Here is a 22,930-nt window from a genome sequence, read left to right as displayed (position 1 = left end):
TTTCCATTTCTTTTCCACAGCCCCCAGAACAGGGTGCAAGCTGCCAGTCTCTGAGAGTTGCAGAATCAGATTCTTCATCAGGATTTAGCTTGGCTCTCTTCTCCTGTTTGTACTTGAAGAATGCTCTCCCCTGGTCTAGGAGTTACTGAAAAAAAGGTGTTTCAGGTTAGCTTTACTTTTTCCCTGAGGAGTGGCCACAGATGTTACTTTGATAAGTGTAGACTGTTTTGTTTATTGTTCTATTTTCTGTTCTGTTTCTCAGATGCATTTAATGGGGAATGGTCTTTATGCTGCCAGTTCATATTTAGGTTATCAGCTTTTGGGTTTATATCATTTTCATTGCTCATTGTATTCACTTTGATGGATACAGAGGTATCATTTGTGTGTCTTGCAAAGTTTATTCCACTTTTAACTGAAGAACTTTCCTATCTGATGTTATTCTAGGCAAGTACTTTCCTTCCCTCAGCATAATAAAGACTGTCCAATTAGCTTCTACAAATTTCTTTGGTGCTTTCAGTGTGCCTTGAAGGTAGTATTAACTTTTCATATACCTAGGAAAAGAATGTAGGCTGTTTCACCTACAATTTGTAATAACTTTTCTACAACACTTTTCAAGCATTTTACAAGTATTCTTTGAAGCTCAAGTCAGTACATTTTCAGCATTATTCTGGAAAAACTGATGAACACATCTTTTTTTGATGATAAGACCTTTTACGTGTACACTCCTTCACTGAGTTGCTTTTCACTGTGATTTTCAGTGTGTTCATAGGGTGGCATCATCCAGTCGCTTGAAGCCTTCCAGTAACTTGCTTTTGTACCTGCAGTCTTAAAATTGTCTTTATAATTGTCATGGTTTAGCCCCAGCCGGCAACCAAGCACCACGCAGCCGCTCACTCACTCTCTCCTCCTCCAGTGGGACAGAGGAGAGAATTGGGAAAAAACTCGTGGGTTGAGATAAAAACAGTTTAATAGGACAGCAAGAGAGAGGGAAACAACAATAATAATACCAACAAAGGAATACACAAGAACAAGTGATGCCCAATACAGCAATTGCTTACCACCCAGCGATCGACAGCCCATCCCTGAGCAGCGATTCCCGCCCCCCGGCCAACTCCAGTTTATGTACTGGGCATGACGTTGTATGGTATGGAATAACCCTTTGGCCAGCCTGAGTCAGCTGTCCTGGCTGTGTCCCCCCCAGCTCCTCGTGCACCCCCAGCCTTCTTGCTGGCAGGCCAGCATGAGAAGCTGGACTGTCCTTGACTACTCAGCAACAACTCAAAACATCAGCACGGTATCAACATTTTCTCATCCCAAATCCAAAACATATCCTCACGCTAGCTTCTGTGAAGAAAACCAGCTCTATCCTGGCTGAAACCAGGAGAATAATCTAGACTGCAGGAGGTCTTTGTCCTATAGAAATGGAGAAAAAACATTGTAAATGCTATTTGACTTTGCGGTATTTTTTTTTAATTATCCTGTTAGCCCATTGACACACTGTATTTGTCTCATCATTTCCCATAATTACTAATAAACAAGTTTCTTTGTGAAACTTACACTGAAACCTGTTAGAGTAGTTCTGGCAGAGACGGAATACACATCGTGTCAGTTCTGCTTCACAAAATCTTCAGGGCAGCTAAACTCATTATGTGCCAGACTTGAGCTTTCTTGTCTGTTGGCAGTTATTTAATCATTCCAAAATGAACTCTTTACATAGGTTTTTTTAAACAAATAAATCTTTCTCTTGGCAAATATTGTTCTGGTTGTTCTCAGCTGATCGTTTGGAACACATGAAAATTTTTTCTTTGTGCAAAAAGGGTTTGATTTTCATGTGATGTATCCATATTTTTACCCTAGTATGACTTCAATAGAAGTGTTCCTGCTGTACGCTAGCATAAATTGCATGTTTTTTTCCTTAAAAACCAACAAAATGCCTAACTGGTTTTCAGGTTATCCAAGAAGTTGTAAGATGTGACTTTCAACCATCGCATAAAAGCCTGCAGTCCTGTATGCAAGGGCTTGAAAACATCTGGAGCTTTCAAGATTTCCCAACATGTGCCTTTGTGTTTTTTGCAGGATGTTACTTGTTAGAGGACACCTTTGTCAGCTGCTCTTATTGCAGTCCTGCTATGAATGGAGGTCCGACTGAAACCTTTCCTATAAACAAGGAATATATACATTTAAGTTAATGGAGCTAATTGCAGAATGACCTAATGGATCAGGCCAACTGAATAAATGTTACAGTCATGAAGTCTTCCAGGATTTAACTCTACAAAGCACTTATATGCTGAATATTCATGTTGGGTAGATGAAAGGAAACCTAATCATAAAACAAAACCAAAATCTGCAAACTTCGGCAATTTTTTCCCTCATGGCTGCTAATTATCTGACAGTAAATTTATGAAGATGTATTTCTTTCTTTTATTCTTCTTTTAAAAAATAAACTGCTTATTGTGGCAGCTTAGTGAAAGAGCATTTAGTTCCTAGAGAACAGTACTGGTCATAGATTGATCATTCCTTTCTTTGAGACCTCTCAGCCAAGATGCTCAATGACTGTAATCCAGGTTTTCTAAGCTGTTACAGAAATTATAAAAAGTATGATACAAGGCATTTCTCTGAGTAGGGCTATTGTGGGAGTCGCTCAGAGATGAAGCACAGGCCGTTGGTCAGTTTTAATGACAAGGATTGCAAGGAGATGGGGGGGACTCCCCCACCGCTAGTCTCATCCTGTGGAGCAGCTTAGAGACAGCTCAGTCAATGGAGAATCCTGTGCTGGCTGGCTCTTCCTCCTGGAGAATTATGTTTAAGCATCAACACTACTTCAGGAAAATAGCATTTGCTTTGCTTCCTTCAAGTTACTAAGTGACAGGCACCTATAATAACCATGCAAGGGATATACAATTGCCATATATTCTGCTTGTTCTTTCCATTTTGCAAATGAAGGGTTAATCAGATCAAAGCTGATAATCAATCAGATCAAAGCTGATAATCTTGATTAATTATTTCAAATTCCCCAACCATACGGGTTTTTTGGCACTGCTTTTACTGGTTGGTGCATACTTCTGTGATCCTTGAATTGAGAGAAAATCATTCCTTGCAGAGCCCTGTAGGTCAGTGTCTTGCATGTGCCAAGGGCTGCATACAAAAACTGTAAGGGAAATGTCCAAAAATTATTAATTTGGAGACACAACAGGCTGGTGTAGATCAGCAGTGGATTCACATAATTGAATTTCAGGCAAACCATTCCAGCCCAAGGGTCAAATTATGAATAAATATAAGACAAAACACACCATCTGGTGAACCATGCCTAATGTAACTGAATTAATTGTTCAGTGGATCTTAAGGCCAGTTAAATGGCTTATACGTATTTCTCATTGCTTCTTACTAAATGACACATTCAAAGCTCTTCCCTTCCTTCTCCCCCTCTAACCCTTTAACCTCTGAGTCATTTAGTGGTGGTGGGTGGTGTATGCTCTGACAGTGTGTTGAGTATATTACTGAAATAAACAGGCTACTTCAGATTTTTTTTTTTTTTTTTTTTTTTAAAGCAAATGAGAGCCTGCGGTCAATGACTGACTTTCAGACATATGGGCCTAAACAGACATAATTTTAATTCATTGTAGTTACTATTTGCATAGTGCTATCTACTTCTGGGTAGTTTTACAGGCAACATATATCTCTAGGATTGTTTCCTGTTTAAGAATTTATGCATAAAGATGAAAAAAAGCAGAGCTGGATGTGAAATGATCATTGTAAAGTCTGGCAATGTCTCAACGGTTTTATGATTTTGTTGGTTATAAAATCAGTAGCTTACTTTTTTTAGACTTCTCTGGCTTTAGCAGGCTGCTGGACAGCTGTTGATTTTTAGAAGTCTGAGAAAACATTTTTAGGTGGTCTATTCTACAGTTTTTTAATGTGCTTTTCTGTTGTGGGGTGAAGGGTTGTTTTTCTTAACAGAATAGTTTATACATTTGTACAGAAAATAGGACAGTCACATTTCGTAATGCCAAAGAAATGACCGGTTAAATGTGAACCAGTAGAGTCTTGGTCACAGAGAGTTTGAGTTTGCCAGTGTGTCTCAGAAAGGTGTTGGTGTTTTAACCCCTGTTGATCATAGTGGAATTAGTCAACAAGTACTAACAAAAAAGATGAAAAAATAGACAGCACGTTACAAAAAATATTTCTGATTCAAAATTGCTGCTTTAGTGATGGGTAGTGTGTAATTATATTTTTTTAAAATGTGGTTAACAAATTAGAAACATCTTGGCAAATATGTCTTTAATTTTGTAGTCAGTGTATTTTATTCTTATTTTATGTATATGGCAACTCTCAAGGTCGTATGACAAATGATTTCATCAAAAGCAATTTCTGTCCCATAGAGATGTTTATGGCAGTTCATGGATTTCTCTGAACTGAATGTGAGGCTCAAATTTTCAGATTTGCCTTATGTTAGAAGTCCTGTTTCTCCTACAATTAATTAAAAATTTTGATGCCTCTTATGCAGCTATGTTGGGCCAAATACTCAAGTGGAGAAAAGAGGACTAAAATTAAGAGAATTGCATTCAGATGAAGTTCAGGCTCCAGGTAGCATGAATTTCCAACATAGATAATTCTGAAGTGCTCGGTGCATGCTGCGAAGCATATGGAGTGCGGTGTGGTGTCTTGCTTTGGAATCCCTCTGGTGAGCATACGCGCTGGAGCCGACTGCATTCGTGAAAAGGACAGGCCATTAGCCACCGGATCAAAGCACTGGGGTGCTTAGTGGCTGCCGGTGGCACAACTCAGGGTAATAGCACCCCGAGGAGTACGTAGTAATGGAAATAGTCTCCCAGCTGGAGCTTAATCAATAATAGTTGGAAAAGCTGCCTACAAGAGCTTTATCAGACACTTATATCCTGACTGGTATGGTCTCCTGTGGGGAGGAGGGAAAGAAGTGGTATGAAAACAGCACCCTGTTTCTTGGGCTTTTGTAGCTAAATATTGCTGCTAGTTAAGATCTATCCTTAATGCAGCTCCTACGGTCTTTTGCCTGGAGTTTGAAATTATTTCTGGTTTATATATAGTTTTTAAAGTATTGAACTATCTAAAAGGGAATATTTGTCTTTGACGGAATCCTATACTTTGATCCCTTTTCATATTAGGAGTTAAAAACACATTTCAGACACATTTCATGTCTGACTTTATTTTAAAATAAGTGTTTAGACTCAAATATCTTAATTTATCTATATTTATATAGAAAATAAAAATGTGTTCCTTAAGTTGAAATGTAATCCCATGTGTAAACAGCATTTCACTTTTTACCTTTTTTTTAAACCTGCGATGAGCTGTGTTAACTAAAATCTGAAATTATTGATACTGTTCTGAAATACTGTAAAGCTGGGTTTTGGGGGATTGTTCTTTATAAATTGGTTTTGTTTTTTTAAAGTATCATAGCTTTGCCCAAATGATCAGCTGGGCATTAAGGATGAGACATTGGCATGAGGTTTGAGGTCTGGATGAAAATTCTTCCTGCATGCACTGTTCCTTGGGCTCAATGTAACAGTTACTTTGATTGCTCCAGTGACAATATTTTAATACAACTTTCCTGGCCATTCCTACTGACATTTCTGGGTTTACTATTAATAAAGCACTAGAGCTGTAACCAGAGTTAACAATTCTGTACTACAATATTTCAGTTAAATTGCAGGTTATTAAATAAAGCAAGCCAATTTCTGATCTTCACTTAATATACATTTCCAGTAATTCAGGATCTGATGTCAACAAAAGAAATGTTTTAGATAGTGCAAAGAAGTGTAGTAATCAGATTATCTTTCAGGAGATGTATAGTGTTTATTTCAAAGTATTTTACCATGATACAGAGCTAGTAGAAGGATTTGCAGTTTACAGGGTAATCATTTGAGTCAGATGGACATAATGTCTTTTTCTAGTACAGTCTTTGGTTCTTGGCTGTGGTGGACTGGAGGAATTTCTCCCTTCTGTCTGGCTGTGCAATTCTTCAGTTCTCTGCCCTGTCTGTCTCCTTGAGAGGTGTAGCCCACCTTCTCTGAACTCACCATTTTTTAGTTCATCTGAGTCTTTCTGGGCTTAGGTTTGTTATAGACATGACCTCTCTGTAAGAACACACATGACAAGCAGCGCGTATGGGTTATTATGGGGAAACCCAAGAGCTGGTATTGTTGTGCTCTGCTCTACAAGTAAGTTGGGGGTTTTTTGCCTCTCTTTACATCAGCTTTTTACACCATTCATTTGGCAGATCACATCTATTTCACCACTGCCAAAGGTCTGTAGTTGGTTTTCTGGGCATTGCTAAGTCATGCAGGACATGTTCTAGACCATAGCTTGGCCAACTCTTATGTGCTGGTGTCTTGCATTAGCAGTTAGATGTAGTTAGTGACTGCCATACTGGAGCTATGCTAGACCAAGGAGATGAGGAAATGATGTAGGATTCACACAACTCACGCATGCTTTCTCTGACATCTGAAATTTAGGTAATCCACATTATGAATCTAATTACAAGCAATCTGGGCAACAGAAATATCTGTGCATAATTTATGCATATTTCTAGAGCTTTAAAGAGTGAGACCTTAAACGTGTATGGAACTTCAAGGATATGAGTATCCCCTTTGTCTTGGTGGACTGTGAACTCATTCATACCAAATGGTCCTATTTTCCTGATAATGATGCATGTAAAAGAGGGTATATATTTAGCAACAGCAATACATGAGAGTTGACTGAAATTGACTTTACACATTTTGGGTCCCTTTGAGGACTCTGGCATTAATGCTGCTGCTGCCAATACCCCTGATCGGTCATGTTTATGCAAACTCCATGCAGTGCTGTAGGTTTGCAATACCACCTAGAGGCATTTAATGGTGGCTTGTGATTCAGAGGAGGAAAAAAAAAAAGCAGTATCATTTGCCAAAAAAAACCCAACTCCAACCAACCCAGAGGGGAAGCAATTTTGCGTTCTTTATCCTGGATTAGAATAACATAAGCCTCTAGAGAAATTCCGATAGCTCTAACCAGAGGTTGAATGGAGAGCAGTCAAGAGCAATGAAAAGGAAAACCCTTGCTTTTTGCGGCTGTTGATGACTTTCTGATCAGGCAAAGCTACGTATACAGAGACTCACTGAACAGATGGGTGGAGCTCACCCATTCAATCAAATTTCTCCTGTATGGCAACTAGACGATCTCAAAAAGCTGTGTGAAGTGTCCCTATACATCTACAGTGGGTAACCGTCTGTTTTCACATGGTGAACAATGTTGAGCATTCAGCAAATAGTGTGACTTGTGAATAAAGGTAAAGGTAAAGGCAGGTAAGGTGCAGCAGTGTTCCTGTATTGTCCAAATGAATCGGTGTGGATTGATATGGTCTATACTGGTCTTGACTTCAAAATTGTACTTTAGCTGGGTTCTTCCTGCGGACGTTGGCCCAGCTGTCTGGTCTACTTGTAAGATCAGAACTTGACCATTATGTTTCACATGCCATTGGATCATGAAAGTTTATAGTTCCAGATTAGTTTATACTTGTGTGAGTTACACATCAAGGAAAATTAGAATGTTACCTTTAAAATGCTCAGTGAACAAAAAAATACAAACTCATTGAAAAAGATTTTCATTAATGTTCATCCTCGAAATACTATCTGGCTGTTAGTGAGAAATATGATTTTTCTCAATTCTTTGTTCCAAACCATTTGTTTTTCTTTTTTTCCTGACAAGTGAAATTTGTTGAGTTTACTGAAAAGGTTGACCATTCTCAGTTTTTTCTCTTTTTAAGCCACATGTTTTACAGCAGTATAATACAATATGCTTTGCCAGTAGTTTGCATAAAATTTGTTGTTCACACTAAATGAAATTAAGATATGACAAATATATTTGGAGAGCTAGGTCTCCCCCTGCCACATTTTATTGCCTTTCTGCAATAGAATTTGGACACTTTTTTCTACTTTAAGGTGCTTTTCTCAGCTTCAGCACAAATTGGTTTACAGTGAAGGATTCACTGATAGGAAAACATCTGGGATATCAAAGTATCTCTTCGAAGGTCTGATCAAAGTGAAAGATGTTTCTCTTGATGTTTCAGTCCAAAGGAGCACAGCCGATTGCTACTGTCATGGTTTGGCCCCAGCTGGCAACCAAGCCCCACGCAGCCGCTCACTCACTCCCCCACGGTGGGACGGGGGAGAGAATCGGAAGAGTAAAAGTGAGGAAACTGATGGTTTGAGATAAAGACAGTTTAATAAGTAAAGCAAAAGCCGCGCACGCAAGCAAAGCAAGACAAAGAATTCATTCACCACTCCCCATGGGCAGGCACGTGTTCAGCCATCTCCAGGGAAGCAGGGCTCCGTCACTCGTAATGGTTTCTTGGGAAGACAGACGCCATGACTCCGAACGTCCCTCCACCCCTTCCTTCTTCTTTGTCCCAGCTTTATATACTGAGCATGACGTTATATGGTATGGAATATCTCTTTGGCCAGCCTGGGTCAGCTGTCCCAGCTGTGTCCCCTCCCAGCTTCCCATGCACCCCCAGCCTGCTCGCTGCAGGCCAGCATGAGAAGCTGGACTGTCCTTGACTACTCAGCAACAACTCAAAACATCAGCACCTTATCAACATTTTCTCATCCCAAATCCAAAACATAGCCTCACGCTAGCTTCTATGACGAAAATTAACTCTCCCTGGCTGAAACCAGGACAGCTAGCTGACCTACAAAGATGCCAACATGATGTCATTAAGATCCTCATGGGGGTGTGTGTGTCTAAGAGAGTTTGGCTTGGGAACAGTCTCTTGTCCAGTTCAGAAGTGGTCATGCAAACATTTGTCATCCACTTTGTGACAAATGAGCACCAAACTAATGACAGTGATTACATACCACCCTCAAAAGTGTGACTCACCAGGAAAGTGGCGCTCGCTCTCTCTGGGATTTGCAGTGTATTGCAGGTGGGTTGAACTTAAATCCTGCATGAACTAGATCAACTCTGCAGCCAATATGCAGTAGTTTGAATAACTCCAGGACTGAACTCGGTATACATGTGTTGATGACTTCACCTCCTCAACTGTAGTAAAGACATGTTCAGAAGTAGAGACCAAATGTGTACAATCCTGGAATTTTCCCCGTCAGAGTACATGGGTGGAGCCCCAAACCAATTGGGTTTTGAGAATACACTATGGTGTATTCCAGAAAAGACTGGCAGTAACTGTTTAGTCAACAGTTGGTGGGAGAAGGTTGCTGATAAGCGACAGGTCCTTGTGGGTGAGAACAGCTGCTGTTCCTCAAATAAAGCAAGACTTGGTTAGAGGGATTTCCTGTACGTGGACTCTGGCTAGCCAGTTTGTAATGCAGAGAAGGCATGGTGAGGAGCACTGCTACAACAGGAGGTGCTGCTTTACAGTGTCTCTGGACAGTTCGGTTATAAACTGCTAGTCTAGCAAGAGAAGTCGAATCTTTTCAAAATCAGACTGCTGTTTCATTGGATTTTACATCAATCTCATAATGTTTAGTTTCTGTCTTAAATCCCCTGGGTTTCTGTAATTATGAAAGAATGATTTTTTGGAAGCTATCAGCTTTGCTGCATGGAAGAACTTAAGAATTTCTGTTATAAAGGTTCAAATATTAAAATATGAATGAAAGGTATGTCTATGTGCTTTATGAAATTGTCATTCATGACTTGAATAGTTCAAAGTGATGAATGATACTGCAAGAAACTGATTTTATTTTCGTTTTGTATATTTAAAACATAAATATTTATTACAATTTTTTATTCCTGTTTAGAAAATATGTGCCTTCTGTAAGTCCCTTTTAATACGATCTTTGATTCCGATGGATATGGTTCCTGTCACTGATGTTGTCTTTTTTTTCCCCCCTCTTTTCCAGTTATACCAGCAGAGTTGTTTCCAATGGACTGAAAGCACAAATTAATAACCCAGAACTGAAAGTCAGAGGATTGGACCCACTCATCAGCAATTTAATTGATAAACTTCAGCACTTTAATCAAGTAAGTAGCTTTCAGAGATAAAAGCATTTTATCACTGTGTTTGATAGCAGAGCTGAAGCTAAAATTTCTAGTTGGTACTGCTTTGCATGTTACATTTCCCAGGATAATAGGCCTGAAATAGCCATGCAGTGGGCCCAGGACTAAAGGCAACTGAAGATTCTGTTGTGCCAGCTGGTTTATGAACTCTAATAAGGCAAAATTATTTCCCTGAAGTTGCTCTAATTCCTGGCTGTTGATTAACTGTCCTACAGTCCAGAGTCCCCAGAACATGGAGGAACTCCTGAGCCCCATAATTCACATGAAGTTTGTGACTAGAAGTCAGGCTGTGTGAGCGCCTTTAGGAGTCTTTTAGGAATCCTGTGATATCCTTGTGTTGGAGGAATATCTCCTTGTTTGTGCAGCTTCCTATTTTCCAGTGTTGTGGATTATAAAGACAAAATGGGTCTATAAGGGTGTGATAACTGAATTGTATGGAATGGTGAAGTCAGGACAGAAGGTGCTTCAGGATGAATTAGCTGCGCACCTTTGAAAAACATTTTCTTAACAGGCCTTGTTCTCAAGCCCCTCAGCTGAAAAGGAAAGATATCTGACAATGACAAACTCATTGGTAGGTTGTGTATGTCATCTTTTTGGGTTCCCTCAGATGCGCTTGCAGTCCTGGTGCATCTGCCATCTTTCAGAGTTGAATGCATGATTCTCTGATATTACTGCTTCAGCACACCTCTTTGTGAGCTCTTAAAGTGGTGCCAGTCCAAATGAGCTGGAGCTAACAGATTTAACAGAGATTGATTTTCATTTAAAGTAGGCATGTTTTCTTGTCAGCTTGGAAGAATGCTTACAACACTCTGTTCAGAGTCAGATGTGTTTTCACATTAGTCTACTTGCAATCTTTCGCCATTAAAGAATGATGGAGTATGGGGATGTAAATAGTTAGTAGAAAACCGCTGTAAGATTAAAGTCCACCCCACAGCGAGTGGGATGTGCAGGAAGAAAAATAATCTGCACAGGTAAAATGGGAAAAGGAATTGCTGTCAGGATGTGGGAGGTTATTAAGATTGTGGCTGTGACCGGGAGTCATGGTTTGATCTCTTACTTGCTCCTGCAACAGTACAACCCTCCTTTACCTCTCCTCAAACACTGGTGGTAAATCCATCATCTAACCAGTAATTAGTGTTTTTGTTAAATCTTGCTTGGCTCTAATGTGCTTCAGCTGTTCTATAGGCTGCAGTTTAGGGGTTCTTTGTATCACGTTGTTTGATTTAACTTGCCATGGGGGATTACAACAACCAGTCTGATGCTGTACTTAATTTTACAGTGAAATAGACATTATGTGGTCAGATTGATGAAAAGGATAATTCATTATTTATCTACCTTTGCACGTTATAAAGTAGAGTGTTAATTTACTTTATAAATATTAGATATATCCATCTGTGTAATAGTCTTCTATAAACACTGACAATAGGAAATAGTTAGCAACAGATTAAATTAAAAGTAGCTGTGTATTGGAAATTCTTTTTCTTTGTCTGCTGTCGAAAAACAAACAGCTGAAAGGTCCCATAATGAGCTGCGTACCAATTTTCTTAAGTCACGTACATTTAAAAAACAGCTTCAAAGAACACGTTTGAGTCAGAAGAATAAAATCCAATTCCTAGTTCTTTCTGCAAGTTGGAAGTGTTTTCTGTTACTTCTAATTCTGTTTTAGGAGAATATCATCCTTAAGTAAATGTAAGTCCCATCAGATTGAATTGCTTAGCAATAATGGATTCCAAGGGTGAAGGATTAAACAGAATACTGATTATTGCCCTAAGATGGTTTGTTGTTAAGTACTTGGAATAATATAAATTCCTTTGATCATAATTTTAGTAAGATTTCTTCAGAGATCAAAGCATCAAAGAAGTTGCTAAATATCTAAGGCTTTCACATATGACATCAAACACATGTAGCTGTTTTCTGCTTCTTGAATTTTCATTTCAGTTGTGATATTAATATACAAATAAAAACTGACACTGAAAAGCCGATTAAATCAGGAGTTTTAAAGTGTAATCGATCGTGTGTGTAGACTGTATAGAGGAAGAGTTATACAGAATACCATTACTCATTTTACAGGCAAATTGATTTTTTTTCATCAAATTATTCTTTTTGGGGAGGGGAGGCAATATGTAAGGTGGAATTTAAACAGTGATAAAATAAGGTGTTACCTTTGTTTCTTCTTAAGTGTTTGACATTTGCAACACCATTTTAAGCAACAGTTGCATATTGCATATGTGGAAGCAATCCTAGAGAGGCAGGAAGCCTGGAGAGCAGAGAACCAAGCAATGCACAGAATGTGCAGCATAGGTGATTTGATGTGTCTAGCCCCCAATAATTTTCTACTGCTTAAGTAATACTGCTAAACTACCCAGAGGAAAGCATATTCTTGGATAAGAGGAAGATGTGCTGAGATTTTTAAAAGAAAGAACATTTCTGTTTTAATAGAACGAGGTCCAGCCATGCTGCATTTACCCCTCAGAAAGCCTGGGCCTGTTGGCTTTCTGTCTGTCTCTCGTTCTGTTTTGCAAAAGTGCGTGTTTTTGAAAATCGGGATAATCTGCTGCTAGATAAATTTGCCGAGGCTGTGGAGTACTGTCAACTACAGCTACGTTCAAATCAACAGGATTCATTTTCCTAAAAGGTGTAGCTTAGCTTAGTAATTCTTAACCATTTCTGGAGCAAATCTAATAGGTGCCGTGTTCGAGAGCTCCTCTTGCACCTCCTGTCTTCTCCTGCTGGACCCCAGCTCTTCCTCCTCACTCCGTGACTGCTGCTGCAGCCTCCTTCCCCACGCTGGCGATCGGGGGCTGAGGACGCAGCGTGCAGGGTCAGCGGGGCCTGACGTACCGTGTGCCTCTGGCGAGCGGGGTAGCAATGCAGCACAAGGCTGTAAACAAGAGTGGCTTGTCACTGGCCACGCAGGAGTAGCAAACTGTTCATTTGTTTAAATCCCAAACTGACAGTCTTGGTGTACAGCAGCCTTTCTTTGTTAGCTTCTTATTAAGATTATCCACAAATGCAAGGAGATGAATAACTTCATTGATCCTAAATCCCACAGACGTGGATAAAATTCTTGTCAATGTATTGTTCTAGTTGGTGCATCCCAACTCCAGCATGTTACAAATAATCTGTATGCAAGTCGTCTTCAGTTTCTGCCTGTCATTTAGGCTGAAATGCCATTTTTTTGGAGATTATAGCAGTTCCTCATTTTTTTCTTCTGGGACTTAAATCCTTACAATATAGTTGTTGTTTTTTTAAAAAAATGATTGTGCAAATAGCAGGCCATTTTATAAACACATTGCAAAGCAAAAAGTGAAGTGAAATTCAACAATTCAGCAATTGCTGTTACTTGCGTCCCTGGCAGAAAAGGTATTTGAAGGGCTTATTGTAGCTGCTGATTCACAGATCAGTAGAATTACTGAGTTTCAATCTACATGTAGTAACTTTTACTTTTAGCAATGCAAAAACAGATCAAACAAAGTCCCAAGTTGATTTTGAAGAACTGCAACTGATGATAAACATAAAATCCCCCATTGCGCTTTTTTTGAGTACTATTTCTTGCCACATAGTCGCACGTAAATATGTTTTAATGTTTTTCTTCAGCATAATGCTTTTCACAGTTCAAACACAAGTGGTTCTGAGGTCAAGGTCAAAAATCCTAAAGGATCAATTGCATTGAAAAGCAATGAGAATGTTAGGGAAAAGTGAAAAAGCTTTGACTATACCTTTACTAGCAGGGTTGTGTGGCATTCTCAAGGATTATAATATAATAAGTATTATACAAGTTTAACTTATTTGTCTTTTGTTGGCCTAATTCTAGTCTTGACAGATTTTGAGAATCGGTGTGTTTTGCTGTTGTCAGTCAGAGATCAATGCTTAGGGCATAGCTGTAATTCAAGATGACAGTGCTATATCCTAGTGCTTAAAATGAGATCAATGCCAAAACAAATCTTGCTGAATCTGGACCCCCATATTCTTTTTTTTTTTTTTTTCTTTTTCTCCCCACCAAAGTCTCATGGATCTGCCAGGTGAATTAAGAGATGCATGTAACTTGAATTCCTTTTAGCCTTCTATACAAAGGAGGCTGTCACAGCAAGGTTCAAAGCAACAGTACTGAGATGTTTCTTACCGATAATACGAGCTAGCCGTAATTTAATTTCAAATGTGAATTTAATTGGCTTAGACAGTAGAGAATAATACAATAAATCATTGAACTACTACTTAATTTAAAAGTGTATATATATTTTTAGACATGTATAAAATTTATTACATTATAGACTTTTTATATGAGATTTAAGTGGAGACAAGTTGGATTGATTTTCATCCAAAGTTGTAGCTGACTTGGACTAATACTCAAAATATTCCGTTCTTCGTTTCATCCAATGCTTAGAAAGACTGTTGTTATATTACTTTCAGCACTTGGGACTTAAGCAGCCCCAACAGGCTTAGAAGTTATTGCTTTGCCCCCCACATACCTCCCAAAACCTGCAGAGACTTGTGTCCCTTACAAAACAGAGCACTTTTCCCAGAACTGCCATATGTCTGGATTTCCAAAGCAGGTCCTCTTTTTTTTTTTTTTTTCCCTCTCCTGTCTGCCCAAAGCATTTGGAGACAGTGGAAATTTCCTCAGGACTTCAGGTGCTACACATCCCTTGTGGAAGTGTGAAGCAACACATCTGGAATCCCAGAGATACTAATTCTCTCTTTGGTCACTAACCACACAGACTATCTGTAATTTGAGGCACTGAATTTAATGCAGATACACAGATTAATAGAAAAAGACACACTGAAGGGATTGGGCCCCAGTCCTAGCCGTGTACTGTGTGCAGTGCACTGACAATCTGTGCACACGTAGTATGCTTTCAGGGCTTTCAGGATTCATTGCATGCAGACCCTATTATACAGGTACTTCCGCAATGGTTCCTATACAGAAATATAGGAGGCGAAAGCCTGTGTTCTCTGCACCACGATACTGCCAAGGCACACCATCATAGCCTGTTGAGGACGGCACCCAGCTGACCCCAAGACTGATTTTTATCTTTTGCAAGTAACGTAGGATCCACATCGCAACAGAGACTGTTGCTTCTTCAGTGCGGGTTTTGAATGGTCTGGGTCATCAAAGTCCTCCTGCCTCAGCTTGTCTGCAGTTCAGGTACAGGAGAAATTTTCATTGAAGCAAACACTTTCTACAGTTGTTTTGGTCCTTTCTGAATTCACATCACTGTAAAAGCAGTAACAGCCCTCGCCACCTTCATCTCCAAATATAAACAGCAGTGATAAGTGAATTAATACAGTAGTTATTGGCTGATTAATAAATAGCAGCAAGAAATGCATATACTGCAGGAAAATAAAAGATAGAATTAATGAAACCTGAAACAAATATAAAGTTTTATAATATATAAAGCCTTCTAATATATATAAAAAGTCTTATAAATACATGAAGTCCTATAATGCCAGGGAAGAGCAAATTAACGTGTTTTTTATTTCCTGCTCTGCTGTATAAAAATTGTTCACCCCGTCTTCAAATAAACTGTCATCTCAGATTACTTCATCAGTCATACACAGTTTGTTTCTCATCCTATTTTTTTTCTAAATGTTTGTTTTTACTAGATTCATGGGACGTTTTTCTTCTCCTCTGCTAAGAATCAGATATCTCTCTGCTTCCAGATAGAGATGCTGAATGCTCAGCTCTGAGAATAAGTTATGATCTTTTTCATAATCCATATGCAATGAAACAACTCATCCCAGTGCTTGAAACAATCCAGCTTACTCAAAAGACTGAGCATAATCTTTCTCTGTGTGGTCTTCTGTATGGTTTTCTGTTTCTTAGGAAATACATACGTACACATATATAATATATGCTGTATAAAAATTTTGAAGACATTAGATTTCATCATATCTCTGATTAAAGCAAGAAGAGATACATAAATGCTGCCAGCCTGGGAAAAATAAACAAAAATTTACTAGCAATTTAGCTCTCTTGTTTCATTGAAGAACCTGGCAAATTTCGGTCAAATATAGATCTTAGCAAGTCATCTTTGGGTTCGCAGCTTTTTGCTTTTGTAACATATTTTCACATTTACTTGTCAATCAAAGTTGGAGAAAATGCATTCGCCGTCCATTGGGGGATTCTTTTGTTACCAAGAGAAATCAAAATCAACAAAGAGCCCTCTTTGCAAAGCAGCGTATCACACAGCAGTGCATGAGGCCATGGTAGTAGGCAGCAGACTACACAGTAATGGGGATGCCTCACTAGGAAATGTTTCTCACAATACAGGCTGTAGCGCTCAGGCAGTTAAACGGGGTGTAGTTGCTGCTTGCTTAGGAGCATTTATCTGTCAGGGCTTCCATTAGGAGTAAAATTCACAAGAAATGTATTCAAATAGTGGGCTGGGGTGTCTGAAGTCTGTCAAAATCCTATGCTGCTCTTAGGTTTCTGCAAACTGCTATTGCTTTGAGACAGTCATTTGCACCCCTTCCTCATTTCTGACTTGCGCATCCCCGGTGAGGCTGCTGGGGGAGCATCCACAGGGATGGAGCGTGCAGGAGAAGGAGCAGGGACAAGCCCCCCGCTGCAGATGACTCAGCTGGGCTCCTACTGGAAAATACATAGATGTGGCCATGAAGGAAGAAAAATTCACCCAGATTCCCTTTGTCTGCGTTCCGTGAGGGGCAGATAGAAAGGCAGACCAACCAATAATAATTCAGTCATTAGGCTACTCATCTGGAGATGTGGAGATCTTGTTCAAGGCCTGGCAGCCTCAGTCACTCGGCTGTGCTCAGTGGTTTTGTTCTCTCATAGGTCCTTATGCTGTAAAAACAAAAGGAGTTTGGAAGCTCCAACCTTGCTTCTGCTGCGGCGTTAAAACTTCTGTCAAAACCAGAAGTTTGTCCATGAATCAGAACAGGAGAGCTCTTTCTAGTCCAGTCCCACTGAAAAAAACATCACTGGAGCATTGTTTTATGGAAAGCATATGTTAATGTTGTTGTTTGTTGCTAATTAAGTTATATATTATCCCTGGCTGAAATCAGTGTACTTTTTGCTGGCCTGAGGTCTGCAGGTTGTTGTTTGGTTTTGTTAAATACAGCAACTTGAGATATAATTAAATAATTTTAATTAGAATTGATAAATTACTTTTTAGTATTAAAAACAGCATCAAGATTTCGATAGAAACAGAAATAATGTGAAATACTGGCTCAACTAAACCGAAATGTAACATTTTAAAATAAGACAAATCTGAATCTCAATGTAAATCCAGTATATCTTATTATATGCTAGCAAATATATAATGCTAAAATGCCCGTTTATTATTCATGTGTTGTGTCTCAGAGTATGCTGTGCTATTTGTCTTGCAAGCATTTTCAGAAATTATTTGCCCAGATGGGCCATTGTATGTGTTTTGTTTTGCTTGTTGTAGGAAATTAGTCTTAATAAATCAAAATCACATATTGAGTCACAGTAGTGACTTGAGCCAAGTGGGAGAGAGGGAGGGGAGAGCTACTGTTTCAATACAGTAACTGAGCCAAAACATATCACATATAGAAAAAGATAGTTTGAAAAGAAGAGTCTTATTTAAAAAACAAAACAAATAAACAGAAAAAAAACCCCCCACAAAAAACAAAAATCATGGCGGGGGAACACCAAAACAAACGGAGTCTGTCCTTTGGCTTGAGTGCCCAGTTCTAGTTGCAGCTGATGAGCAAAACCCAAGCTGATGTTTTCACAGATGAGCCGAAAAGTGCTTTGGATGCTCTGGTGTAATGGCTGCCAGTGAGGAGAGGGTCACGTCTCGGAGGGGTCTGCTTTGGCCTGACCAGGGGAAGGTGGTGTGGGAGCGAGAGGCCGGGCGCGGGAGTGCGAGGGCTGGTGTGGGCACCCAAGGCCAGGCAGGAAAGCAAGGCAGGGGCAGGAGTATGAGGCATCTAGGAGGGGCCGGTCAGTCCTGGGGTTTGGGATTGCTGCCCAGGGGGTGGAGGAGACAAAAGGGAAACTTTCCCCATCGTTAGTGGAAATACTGTGGTTTCTTGCCACCCCAAGAGAAATGCATCACTCTAATAACTTGTATTTGTGGCGTAGGTGCTAACCAAAAGGCATACAGTTTTTACTGTTCAACAGCTGTTAACAGCTGGGGAGGAAGCATGGATCTGACTGCTGCGTTAGCCTGTTTGTTTTCATGTTATTTGTTGGGGTTTTTTTAAGAAAGGAAGTCAGCCGTTATCATTGAATTAATGAAGGTTGTCATACTGAAATTATAAATTATCTTTTATGTAAATACTTATTTTGTTCTATTAGCCCATCATCTTTTTCTGATCACTTTAACAATGTAAGTCGTATACATCGCTTTAAGTTGTTATCATTATAAGTCTAAATATAAATACCATAAGATTATGATATTTACTTTTGATCTCATTCCTGAGGTACAATAACATGCTTATTTTTGGAGGTGGTAAGCTTAGCATAATGGGAAAGAAAAGCAGAGATTTATGGGCTGATCATTGTTTTCTTTAGGGTAGAGGAAAGGTCTTCAAACAATTGATTCATCATTGGCCAAAAGCAAGAACAGGGTCATTTCCCTCTCTTTCTGTTCCACTACTAAAGGGAGGAGACAGGTAGAAGAAGCAGCATAAGAGGATAAAACTAAAGGCTACCCGAAGCCCAAACTTAGTCTATAAAGCTCAAGTAGATCTGTATTGCTGGTGACAAGTGGATTAATGCTACTAAAAGTATACTGCCTCTTCTCAGTTAAACAGCTTGTTTCCAGCAATAATTTGGGTTGCATTGTAGCACAAGTTGATGAATCGGACCTGGACCGGAGAAGTCCCAGATCAGGTGTCCCTCTGAGAGGTTTCTCTTACTAGATGCCTAATATGGCTGCCCACCGTGGGTGCCCAGTGCCACTCCAGATGCTTGCTGCACATCCCCAGAAGCATGGGAGCCAAGTCATCGATAACACCTGCAGCCCTCATATTTAGGCTGCTTACTTGGTTTCTTCATGGCAGCTTAATGTGAGATGGTTCATATTGGTCTGCCCAGGCAAGCAGTCTTTTAATATGGCTCCTCGCTGCATCCGCGGTGTGTAGAGAGGCTAAAACCTCAGCATCAGTTTGGTGCTGCTTGTATTCACATGATCAGTCATGTACTTCTTGGAGGGCAAAATAAAGACGAACTAATAATAAGTGTGAGCTGAGGTTAGGCAAACTTCTGGTGTCACTGTCTAGTCTCTAAAGGAGAAAATAGGGCCATGAGCAAGCATCAGAAGAATACTTGATCTGCATTCCTCTTTTATTGGTATGCATTCCCGTATGCTTTGGAATTAGAAAGCAAGCCTGAATATTGGAGAGAGGCTGTGCCAGGAATAGCCTTTTACTTCTATTGAGGGAGACGCTTGCAAGTAATTACTAAAATAGGAAAGGCTAAAGGAAACAATCCTCTTGTTTGAGGCAGAACCACTACTGTTCTTTTATCAAAAGCATGATGCAGTTCTTGAATGGCCACAGACCTTGACCTTGCTTTCAGTGTGCTTTCCAAAACATCAGGCATCTCCGCATTCTGGGTGCTGAGCATGGTGGCTGCCTGGGCGGTACTAGCGCAGTGCAGAAGGCACCTTCCTGCTCTCTGCCCCATGAGCAGGCCTGGGAGGCTTCTTCCATCCTGACACTGAGACAGCTCTCCCTTCTTCCAGCTTTCAAGCATAGCTATTCCCGCTTCTCCAGGGAAACGCTTCTCCATTAATAGCGTTAATCCTGTGTGACTGACATCGCGTTTTCTCCATTACAAAAGCTTGATAGTGTACGTTCATGTCTCTTGTCAGAATTCCCACAATAAACTTCCCACCGGATACAAAGAGCTGAGTCTTACCTGCCTGTTTGCTAATACTGACTGCAAGAGAACCGTCTGGTAGGGAGAGAAATCACTTTTATTTGTAACTGTTTCTTAATTTTTATCTTCTTGCTTTTGTGTCAAGACTTGGAAGTTTGCGAAGAACGTAAGTTCAGCTAATATCACAAAGTTTAGGGGGAATTTTACAAACCCTGCTGTACTCCAGTTTTCACTGTTACTTTTATGAGCATTGGCTAGTCTTTAACTTTCTTCCTTTTTTACTCCTCTTTCTTACCCATATTGAAATGTTTTGTTTCTGAAAATCAGCCTAGCTTAAGTCAATTTAAAAATAATTGTTAGATGTGTTATTTAAAGGCGCCATGAAAGCTCTTCAGCTGAGTATATTGGCTGGTTTCATTATACTTCTGACAGTCTATGCAGTTTGCTCCTGACTCAGTTCAGTCCTGTGCAGGTATGAGGCCAGCATGTAGGCTTAAGAGGAAAACATAGGAAGGAATGGAAAGCAATTTCTTTGGTCATAGGAGACTACAGCATAGTTTCCCATAAACATTGTTCTATCTGGATTATTAGGGATGGTAAGAATCAGACAGTTATCAATAACAAGTTAAATGCACCAGCATTCAGTGCGGAACCAAACTCCACACCAAAGCCATAGAAGATGGACTGTCAGGAAACCACATAGGGACTTCATCTTCAAGGAGGGTTAAAACTCACTTTCAAGTAGAGGTGTGGTGATGTTCTGTCACTTGATGTCTGCATTCTGTCCCAAACAGGAGCAGAAGTTGCTGATGGATATGTAGCACCTGAGAGGAAATAGCCATGGCCAAGGGCCGAGCTTTGGGCAGCCCTTGGAGCAGGCAGCTCTGCTGCAGTGCCTTGCAGATCTTAGTGCTTGTGGGAAATCTCTTTAAATGGCTCTAGGAGGACTGTTTCTCACAGCTGTAAGACACCGGAGTCAGCTGAGATCTGAGCTTCGTAAGAAGCTGGGGACCCTGCCACTTGCAAAGGAAAGGTGTGGCTTCCTGAAGTAGCAGGTTTTCCTGACCCTGCAGAGCTCGAGGAGCTCAGAAGCCCTGTCTTCCCAAATGACGGGTGGTCTCCTTACAAGGTAACTGTTCAGGAACCCCAGCTGCGACATGGAGTGGGCAGTAGTCTGGCATCTGCTCAGCACAGACTGAGACCCAATGTTTTCTGTTAGTGTTCAGTCACAGTCTCGAGAGCTGGTGTATTTGGCTGAGATATAAATAATTAACCAGACTCTAACCAGGTTGATACCTGGAGAGGTAACATTTTATCACTACAAGACCCAGTGGCTTCCCTCACCCAGGAAGTGAAACACTGGTAGAAATCACGATGGGGAAATACTGTGCATCTGTGTCTTAAGTGCAAACTCGGACACAGTTGAATGGAGTGACATTGCTCAGCCTTCTTTAAAAGTCTAGGTCCAAGCCAACATCGTACGCACTGGCTTACATGGTGCTTAGATGACAAAATGCAGAGAGCCCCACAGAACACTTATGTTAAGGACTGCCATAAGTAATAGTCAATGGGAATTAAGGATTTTTTTTCAAAATGCATTAGCAATAAGACTATTTTTAGAAGCATATATTTTAGTTCTGGTTCTTCTATCATCTTCTACCAACATTTACCAGAATATAAACATTACCAGAGAGTAATAGACATTTTAAGGTTGGAAAGGACAATCTGGAGATAATCCAGCTCAACCTTCTGTTGAAAGCAGGACCATAACTTAAGTTATCCAGGGCCCTATAAAACCAAGCCTTGCATATTTCCAGCGAGGAAGATTCCATCTCTTCTCTGGTGCCCCTCCAGTTTGTGTTTGTTTTCTTGCTTATATCTATGAAAATAAGTACACTAGTCTTAAATGCCTCATTTTTCCTGTTTATAATATTCTCACGGTCCAGCTTGAATTCGTAGACAATAGTTCTTGGGCACAGAATAGGCACTGTATACCTTTATACACTGAAACATGCTCTACTGTATAAAGCAAGAGCAGTTATATAACTTGATAGCAGGATACCTGGAAGTTCCTGCTTCCTATAGGAGAACATCCAAAGGAAGCGACAGCCAAAGTAAACAGCATGTCTCCCTATCTTGCACAAAGCAGATTCCTGTGCAAGGCCAGCATGCCTGGATTACCACCAGTGAGGCTGACATAAACAAATGGAGAGTACTGGTTAGACAGCAGCCTGCTCGTTTACAGAGTGCAGAATTTGCATACGCTTATTGACTGGAAGAAAATTCACTACTGTGCACATGATGCTGAGAAAAGCCTCAGGTATTACCGTTGGGAAGCATTTGCTCATTACTGTTCTTTTGAATAGCAATGAGCTGCGCAGGTAAGAGTCTGTATGCCGTGGCTCTTGTGCATTTGCAAATGTAGCCTACTCCTGAGCATAGATGGGACTTTTTCAACCTGTAACTGTGATTTCATGGCTGAAAATGCCACTTAGATATTTGGACTCTGTAATCCTAAAAACATCCAGTTTCTATACCCCTAAACATCTCAGGCTTTGGCTAGCTGAAGTGTCTTGCATTGCAGATGTGATTTATTTACTATGCACTGTTTAGTGACACCTACAATCTATCCTGCTTCCTGGGACTGTATGCATTTTAAATGAGATAATACATTCATTTCATTTGCCATTTTCATGCATCTGAAATGAGCCTGTGCCTCAGTGCAGTTACGTGGGAATGGATCTATTTGGGGCTGAGTATTCCCAGTCCCAGATGTCATGGATGAACTTGTCATTATGCAGAACAGTCACACAGGAGACCGCTGGTTCCCTCCAGAAGTGGGTAGCCTTGGTATTGCCTTAACACTAATAGTGAAGTGAAAAATGAGAGGCAGTGAATAAGACAGTGCCACTTCACATGTAGAAATCATACACTTTCATCACTGTTTACTCAAGCTCGCTTTTGAGCTGTGCAAAGACACCAGTCTTCACTCTGGAGGAAAGTCATCGTTTGGAGAGTCTGTTATCACATAAATCTCATGTAAGTGCTTCCCCCCACCCCAAAGACTTGAGAGTTGCCAGTACTCAGCAA

At 40.1% G+C, this 22,930-nt stretch overlaps 1 protein-coding gene across 1 annotated transcript in view; it reads left to right on the top strand.

The window, feature by feature from the left end:
* LOC309407978 (glypican-5-like) overlaps positions 1-22,930 on the top strand; it is a gene marked incomplete at both ends in the record, with an annotated part of 392,803 nt that overhangs the window by 228,496 nt on the left and 141,377 nt on the right. Inside the window, one exon of the mRNA XM_082003668.1 lies at positions 9,870-9,990. Within this exon, the coding sequence (XP_081859794.1) occupies positions 9,870-9,990 (121 nt within the window). The remainder of the gene's footprint in view (positions 1-9,869; positions 9,991-22,930) is intronic.

The sequence above is a fragment of the Phaethon aethereus genome (assembly GCF_964289735.1).
Source record: "Phaethon aethereus genome assembly, chromosome: 9".
NCBI lineage: Eukaryota > Metazoa > Chordata > Aves > Phaethontiformes > Phaethontidae > Phaethon > Phaethon aethereus.
Note: the sequence above shows the minus strand (reverse complement) of the source record. Positions and strands in the feature narration are given on the sequence as shown.